This window comes from Primulina huaijiensis, chromosome 3, assembly GCF_012295235.1.
Source record: "Primulina huaijiensis isolate GDHJ02 chromosome 3, ASM1229523v2, whole genome shotgun sequence".
Classification (NCBI taxonomy): Eukaryota; Viridiplantae; Streptophyta; class Magnoliopsida; order Lamiales; family Gesneriaceae; genus Primulina; species Primulina huaijiensis.
The window spans coordinates 27,530,796-27,539,541 of NC_133308.1; the positions used below are offsets into that span (position 1 = coordinate 27,530,796).

Consider the following 8,746-nt stretch of genomic DNA (forward strand, 5'->3'; position numbering starts at 1 on the left):
TGTAAAAATATGTCGAATTAGCGAACAAAATTAGACTAAAAATTAGCTAGTTAAATGACCAAAATCATAATTAGGTCAATTTTCATGTCTTTATATCTCAAATATAAAAATTGTGTTTTCTTTTTTCTTATATCTCAAATATAGTAAGTACAATGCGAACATCTTGTATCAAATAGAAAGTATTGAATGATCTTAAATGATTTATTTTTTATTCAGATGTTCGCGAAAACAAATCGTGTAATAAAATATTATAAGTAGATCTCTGAGTATAACATAGAATCATCCATATTGGATACGTGCAACACTAATTTTGCAAAATTTAGTGTAAAAATTTCTTATGTAATTTGCATGCCAAATATTATTTGTAAAATTATGATTTAACTGCATAAAGTTTTTTAAAAAAAAACCATGAAATTTTTTTAGAAAAAAATTTATTTACAAGATATTGTGATAGCTTTTTAGGGCCCCGATGGCAAGAATAAAGTCTGAATCGGGTAATATCAAGTGGCCCAAAAGTCTAACGAAAAAGATCCATTTTCATGGTGTTGGCCCACTGCATTACATAAAATCCCCCACTGGATCTATCCATTCTTCCCAATTCCAGAAATCATTCAATCGTTGCAAAATCCAACGATCTTCGCATGAATCTTCATTTTCTGCATTCGTAATCTCTGTCGTGGACCCTTTTTCGTTGGATTTGATCGGGAAGATATGAGGGATGATGACGCATTGCCAATTTCAACGCCCACATCTTCATCGATTGTATCGTCATCGTCCTCGGGGATTCCGAAGCAGGACCATCCGCCGAGTTCCGTCGGCGTTTTCGGACGCGGACGGTACAAGTTTTGGGCTCTCGCAGCAATTATATTGCTAGCATTATGGTCAATGGTCACCGGGACCGTCTCTCTCCGGTGGTCCGCCGGGAATCTCAATCATGTTGCCGATGACTACCATTTCGCTTCCACTGATGATCTCGATGTCCTTGTATTGTCGATTTTCCCGTTTCATATGTTTGTAGATGCCTTAGTTGCGATTGAGGGTTTAAGTTAAGTTTGGTTTTTTATTTGTTCCTGTGTGCCAGGATTTGGAGGAGAGGGAGAAAATGGTGAAGCGCATGTGGGATGAGTACACCAACAGTCAACGGATCAGATTGGCTGGATTTTGGCAAGAGGCCTTCGTGGCCGCTTACGAGGATTTGACTAGCGAGGTGCCTGAAGTTCGAAATGCTGCCGTTTCGGAGATCGCTAGGATGTCCGCGCTCTACATCAAGCTTGACCCTCCTCCTCTAGAATCTTCTATATCTTTGGTCAGTTAATCTCCTTAGCTTGGTTTTAATTTACTCTGGGTCTTTTTGTAATGGCTGATTTAAATATGGCTAGCTAGCTTCAAATCAAATACGGTAGTGTTTGCGGAATGCAGGGTTTGCATTTATTGAACTTGATTATGGAGTGAGTGAAATTTTACCAATATCACCTACTTATTCAGGCTCCTTAGCAGCATCCTAAGGTTCAATATTAATATGCCTGATTGTGGGGGAAGAGCGAGGTACTAGGGGCTTTATTACTGCGTGCAAACTGGTTGTTTTCATCAATTAATTTCTCATGAGCTTGATGTTACCTCGAAGAACCATTGGTTTATCTATGAATCTTTGACTGCATGTTGTTGAGAAAACCTTGTGAGTTGGTGAGTGTTTTTAAGGAAATTGATTGCCTTCATAAGACCAAGAACTCCCCGTGGGCTGATGAGTAAGTTCCAAATATTGGTTTTTAACATCCATGGCTTGCCTAACCTTGTAGGACACAACCATGTCATCTCCGATGTCTCCAACTTTTTTAAAACTGGCTTTAACGGTGTCTAGTTTGGTATGGCTCAAAATCTGGAACATAAGACACAAGCTCCATACCATTGTATCATATCCATCCTCGTGTCTACTTTGCCAGCTCAGCATATAAGGTGCAACTTAAGCTTTTGTCTTTCGGTCTTTATGTGGGGAAAAGAATAAAACGAGCATATGAGGCGGGAACTTCATCTTTTGCCATATAAAGCTTAATATCTGTATATAATATGGAATATTTTTTCCTTTCTCCCAATGGTATCTAGAGTTTACATGGTAACTGTTAATCTGATTGTGTTCTCCATAATGCTGAGTAGCAAACCTTAAATTATGCTCTACTGGTGTGCCAAATGACTTAGTACCTAACCAGGAAATTTGGGCTGTCAGAATGAAATTACCTTCTGCCGCCTCAAATGTCCAAAATCTGGCCACGTTGCCAGATCGACAATTGACTTGTACCGTTGATGCTAGCAGAATCCTTCTGCCGGCATCAGCAGAGCTACACCTAAGACCTCAGATTCAGAAACAAGGTAATCGTGTATTTCCTTTGGTTCAGAAAAATGGCTACTTTGGACCTAATCGTTTCTATACCCAAAAGATACTTCTAACTCTGTGTTAGAAGCCTGTCATTTCCATTATTGTGTCATCTACATAGACAAAAAGTACCGCAGTTTGAGAATCCTGCTGCTTGACGTACAAGGAATGATAATGACCTGGCAACTTACCTTCATCTCTTTAATGGCATTGAAAACTACAAATCCACCACACTACTACCATTGTGAGGAAACCAACCAGACCACCATATCATTAAGAGATAATCTTTCTTTCATAATGCTCGATGGTGAGTTTTGATTGTTGCTCAAGGTCAGAGCACTCTTCACCACATGTATATGCGAACTATTTTAAAAGTTGCTTTACTATGATGTGGAGTTTCTTCTATAACTTGTCGAAATATTATCCTATAAAATATCATTTCATTACTTAAGCAGTTTATAATACCTATGGAAAGAACAGGTGGTGAAATGAGATTAAAATAAATCGTTAGATACGCTGCTTCGATATTCATTAACATACTTTATGTTCATACTCCATACATAGACCATTTTCTCTTTACATGTTCAGAAATTGCAAAATTTGTATCGAAAGGAAGCTGAGCACACATCTGCATAACGTAAATCGTGACTTGGAAAACATGGAAGATCAGAGCCTGATAGTTGTTTCTTTGCATATACAATCAGCCTTGTTCAACAGTCTGTTACATACCTAATTTGAGGAAATATGGTTCTTAGTTCTCATTATTTTTTTTTATTTTTTCAACACAGATAGTTTTTCTTTTAGTTAGGCGTCGTTTTGTTTTTTTTCTTTTGATCATTTTGTGATCACCATGTTACTATATGGTTTAAGAGTAAACATCACATCATTCTTTTGATTTGTGTAAAAGTTTTGTTACCATTTCTTTCGTTCCGGTCCGTAGATTATAGTATCATAATTATTATTATTATAGTTGCTGTAACGACTGATCTGCTCATAGCAGTTGAGTTTTAGCCTGCGGAATGAGTGTCATCTATAGATAAACACCATCCCATACTGTCATTCTTGAAGAATGAATGGAGAAATTTGAAGGAAATTAGAGATCGTGGGCATGGTATAGGGTTTGTGTGTGTGTGTGTGGATGGGTGGGTGTTGGCGGGGGGGTGGGGGTGTTATTTATTTAATGTAATTATTAAGATTGTGTTGGTCAAGTGATTTTAATGAATTTTTGAAAATCTTTCTGTGGTCCCATTATTTGATACAAATACAATTGCATTTACAGTGACTATGTTTCCCTGGATCCCCCTTTTGTACCTATCCTACTTCACTGTGGAACTGAATCTAGTGTGGTATGTCAGTTCGAAATATAACTCTAATGATTTATGAAAATGATTTGTTTGAAATAATAATAAAAGTAATATTCTATTAATATTTTTTGGAATGTAAATAATATTTTTTTATATGATATAAAGTAATAAAATATTTTTAATAAAATTAATTAAAATTAATAATTATGTCTTAAGACATATGAAATAAAAAAAATAACATTTTCGACAAAAAAAACAATAATATTTAGTTTTATTTTTATGCTCGAAAAATGCTTCCAACCAAAATTTTATAATTTTAAAGAAGACGGCAAAATGAAATGTCATAGCCCCATATGTTTCCTCCAAATGTTGTCCCAATTCGAGGCCACCAACCTGTAAATTGTAGTGATTCTGTTCATGTGCAGCTGTTGCCTTTCGCTACTTCGTACAGCTCCAACACATTAATTCCATAATTATAATTTCTGAAAGGTCGTTTTTTTTTTTTTAATCATTTCGATCATCTATAAATGAATTTATGCCAAAACTAAAATTCCCAAAATAAAAAGAATGATATAGAAAAATATACACATTTTAGCCGAAGGGTCTTTCAAAACAAAATTAGCATCCTATAAAATGTTTCCCTTGAATATAATTTATCGACCAAAGTATATCATCACATCATGTGTGCGCTCCATTATATTTACGTAATCCTATCATCATATATTAAATTTTAAAAAACATTTTCTTACGAAATTACATAACAAATTTAGATATAGCATAGAAGAGGGTATTAAGTTCTTATTATCAATATACATGTCAAAACGTTGGATGTGAAATTACTCAACTCGATTTATCTATTTTATTTTATTTGTTGAGACAGATTGATTTGGATCGTATCATCTACGTCACAATCCATCTATTTTATGTGACGAGTCGAGCTGAGCCTAACAATTTTTAACGATTATAATTATTAGAGTCCAAATTTATGCTATATGAAATGGTACATTGAAAATTAAAAGAAAAGGTGAAAAAGCCAAGAAAGTATTTCCCCTTTGCAGGTGTACCGTGTATATCGGTCTATATAAACGCATGTCACCTTCCTTCTCCATTTGCACAGCGACAATGGCGAAACGACTCAAGCTCAGGATCTGCAGAGCAATCGCTACCACTTTGCAATCCTGCCGTTCGAAAGACCCTTTCAATCTCCCGCAAGATCCTGTCCCTTCATTCTCCCGCCTCTCCCAGGTCAACGCCAAACGCCCAAACCGCCGCCACAGCTCCACCGGCGGTTGTTTATCTGACAATACGAAAGCTTTGGACAAAGAGATTACGGTGGCGAGTTGTCCGGAGCAATTCAAGTGGGAGAAGGAAGAGAAACGCAACGTGGTCGCTAACGTCTGCCAAGAATCCAAACCTCGCCGGAAAATGTACAACTCATCCGCCTCCCGCGGCGAATCCGAAGACGACGACTTTACGTTTGCGAATCCTCCTCCGCTGCGGCAACCCGCGGCGGAGAAGAAGAAAAGACGCGCGAAGAGGAACAAGCGGAACGTCACTAGAAGGGTTCGCAACAGCACCTCTTCAGGTGATAGTGGGTGGCTTAGCTGCGAATGCTGCCGAGGAGGAGGCGGCGGACACGAGGAGACAGAAACTCTCTTCTCCTCTTCCTTAACTCTGTCCACCGACTCTTCCTCAGAATTCAATCCTCATTTCCCATTAAATCACATCCGAAAGACCCAAAACTCGACAACAAATTCCCCTGAATACAAAAGGAAACTCTCCAAAGCTACGAAACGTCCGGTTTTAAACCCGGCGTCAGAGGATGAAATTCCAGCGAGGCTGTCGATGTTCATGAAACTGACACCGTGCATCGTCGACGGAAAAATCAAGGAAAGCTTGGCGATCTTGAAGAGGTCCGAGAATCCGTACGAGGATTTCAAGAATTCAATGATAGACATGATTGTGGAGAAGCAGATGTTCGAACACCAAGATTTGGAGCAGCTGCTGCAGTGTTTCCTGTCGCTGAATTCCCGACATTACCACGGAATCATCATTCAAGCTTTTTATGAAATCTGGGATGTCATTTTTTCTGCAGAAGGTTCAAAAATTTTCTCCGGTAGTACTCTCCGGCGGGTTTAATTCCACATTCGGGTCCCTTTAATTAACCATCGGAAGATTAATTTTTAGATGTTCATCATATTTTTCTTTTATCCATCTATGTGTACTTATCTTGTTTCAGTATTTATTATTATATACCAAGTTATCATATGTTATTCACAATATTAATTCACCCATTTGAAATAAAATTGAAATATCTTTGGCATATATTTTCAACAAATATATATTGAATCATAACCTCTTTTTTTTTTGAATTTTTATACAGTTATTGAGTTTTTTTTTTCAAAAAAAAATAATAGTTATATAAAAAATTTTGAAAATAATTTGCTGTCTTAAAAGAAACTCTCCGAAAAGCCAAGGAATTAAAGCATTATAATTTAAAAATATAATTCTATTACAAATTTTAAATTTAATAACCAGCTCAAAATAAATACATCATGGGATACTTTATGCAATTAAATATAAATAATTAGTGTTTACAACTTATTTTAAAAAGTAATTATAAAATTTCCATTTACAAACTTTTGCAAATTTGTAAAAAAAAAAATGTCATAATAATATTTTAAGCATTTATATGCACTACTAAATTAGTTTTCTTGCCCCTACATTTTAAAATATCAATTTTTGATATACTATTTTATATAAAAGTATTAATAATATAGATATATTTATTTGTTATATCTATATTTATGCATCATATACATATACAATGAATGCCTCAATCGTCAAAGCGATTTGCAGACTCGAGATTATTCATATTTGTGCAATATCACATCGGAATTTGCTTTTATTCAAAATTATTTGATTTGATTTCGCATTCGTCGACACATTTCCATGCATCATGCATGTTGCTCAAATTAACAAAACAATGTTGTTACTTTATAAAATGATGTTTGATAGAAAAAAACGCAATTTCCGTTCTCTTTGCAATTTTGATTATTTATATTGTCAAAGAATAATTTATTATTCTTTTTTTTAAAAATCATTTTTCATAGAAAAAGTTTTGGTCTCACATCGTACACTCATACTGTATAAATAATATGTCACGCTAAAAATAGATGTATGATTTTACTCCATTTATCTGTAACAAGTTATCATTTGTTATTTCTCAGAATCCAAATAAAATTATATTGCCTTTTCTTAAATAAAAACAAAAGTAAAATGAGAAATAGTTAATTTTAGAATTATTTAAAAAAATGTGCATGAGATTTAAAATTTCGAGGGAAGTTATTAACCAAACTCATTCAGAACGTACGTATGAAATTTGTTTTCTTTTTACAAACTGGATTTTGGGTGTACGTTTCTTGGGATTGTATTGTGCTGTAAATCGATGGGTACGTTTGCTAGAAATGGCAAAGATTTACCCCATCCTCACGCTATCAGAGATTCTCTCTTACCATTTCATTAATATTCACACTATTTACCCGATAGTCAATATTTGAGATTTGAGCAGGTCTCTTGTGAGCCGGTCTGTGAGACATGTCAATCCTATCGATATTTACAATAAAAAGTAATATTTTTCCATGGATGACCCAAATAAGATATCTGTCTCACAAAATACGACACGTAAGACCGTCTCACACAAGTTTTTGCCTTGAATTTACATTTCTACCAATATTTTTGCACGACTTTTGATTGTTGAGTCCTTTGAGATATTTCCCTACAAGATATGGGATTTATTCAAGATAAAATGTCAATTGAATTACATTTGAATTTTTTTTTAGAAAAATTTTTATGGGGTTTTGATTCGATTTTTTCATCGTTATCGTTATACAATAGACATGTAGAATAATTTATTTTAAGTAAATTTTTTTTTGAAAGGAATTTATTTTAAGTAATATTAAATGGTTTTAACATTTTCTGTGTGTGTGTGTGTGTGTGTGTGTGTATATATATATATATATATATATATATATATATAAGCTTTTTAACATTTGGTACGTACGTTTTGGAGAAGAATAATTTATATGGAGAAAAGGCCAAAAGTCGGGAAAAGGCTACACCGATTGGTTTTCATTTGACATGATAGAGCAAAGCAATACTTGGCTGATCCTGAGTGGAACTGGCATCGATTTTAATTGGGATTTTAAAAAAGATGAATTTTCACTTTTTATTATTATTATTTTTTAAAAAAGAAAAGTTTTCATGGATTGTTTTCCGTGAGAATATTTTATGATAGTCCTGCTCAAATTTGTCATGTAGTATATATGTGTCCTCCACAAATTTAAAGCACATGATGATTCGACGTGTATTTGATAAATTTTTAGATATATCATGTTAGTTATATAAATTGAATTGGACAAGGTATGAAACGTCTGCTTAATCGTTTTCTTAAAACGTGCTATAAATTTTTTTTTTAAAACTTCACTTAGCATTCGGCCGAACCATAAAATATTTTGACATCATTTTAAAAATAAATTAACCAACTAACATTTGAAAATCAAAGGAAATAGCTCATACTATAACCTCTCAAAAACCACTCATAAATAATTAAAAGTCATAAAAATATTCTTAACATAACATAAAATCATAAATCATAACTAGTGCGAAAAACTAGCGTCGGTCCTCGGGTTATGTGCACCTTCAGTCCAGCAAAGTCAACCATCAAGACTCCATTAACATATTCATAATCAATAGCACCTGCATCAATCACATCTAGTGAGTCTAAAGACTCAACACGTCATATCCTTGATAACAAATAATACGTAATACAGATCACATGCAACAGTGAAAAATACTTGTACTTAAAATATCGTTTCTATGAAGATGCATAAACTTTAACCATAAACGTTTTCAAAAATATTTTCATGATGCATAAACTTTAAAGGAAAACATTTTCATAATGATGCATCATCTTTAAACATAAACATTTTCATAACATTTATCATAAACTTTTGCATAAACGTTTTCATATCATCATCAACATATACGTATTCATATTATCATCAACATATAC

General features: G+C 34.1%; 2 protein-coding genes across 2 annotated transcripts; both read left to right on the forward strand.

Annotated features, from left to right (window-relative positions):
• The first annotated feature begins 540 nt into the window (after positions 1–540).
• On the forward strand, positions 541–3,294 carry LOC140974289 (uncharacterized). Its single transcript, XM_073437661.1, has 3 exons — positions 541–984; positions 1,082–1,306; positions 2,957–3,294. Exons 1-3 carry the CDS (start codon positions 712–714, stop codon positions 3,002–3,004), a joined length of 546 nt encoding a protein of 181 aa, XP_073293762.1. The 5' UTR covers positions 541–711; the 3' UTR covers positions 3,005–3,294.
• Positions 3,295–4,722: 1,428 nt separating this feature from the next.
• LOC140972354 (transcription repressor OFP7-like) lies at positions 4,723–5,995 on the forward strand. The gene has a single exon (XM_073434798.1). The coding sequence runs from the start codon at positions 4,762–4,764 to the stop codon at positions 5,809–5,811; it is 1,050 nt and encodes a 349-aa protein (XP_073290899.1). The 5' UTR covers positions 4,723–4,761; the 3' UTR covers positions 5,812–5,995.
• Positions 5,996–8,746: the final 2,751 nt, after the last annotated feature.

Excerpts from the sequence above, each read along its gene's own strand:
- LOC140974289 (XM_073437661.1), top strand. The coding sequence starts at position 712 with ATGAGGGATGATGACGCATTGCCAATTTCAACGCCCACATCTTCATCG. Across the intron at positions 985-1,081 it reads CTGATGATCTCGATGTCCTT|GATTTGGAGGAGAGGGAGAA; the intron begins GTATTGTCGATT and ends CCTGTGTGCCAG. Across the intron at positions 1,307-2,956 it reads TAGAATCTTCTATATCTTTG|AAATTGCAAAATTTGTATCG; the intron begins GTCAGTTAATCT and ends TTACATGTTCAG.
- LOC140972354 (XM_073434798.1), top strand. The coding sequence starts at position 4,762 with ATGTCACCTTCCTTCTCCATTTGCACAGCGACAATGGCGAAACGACTC.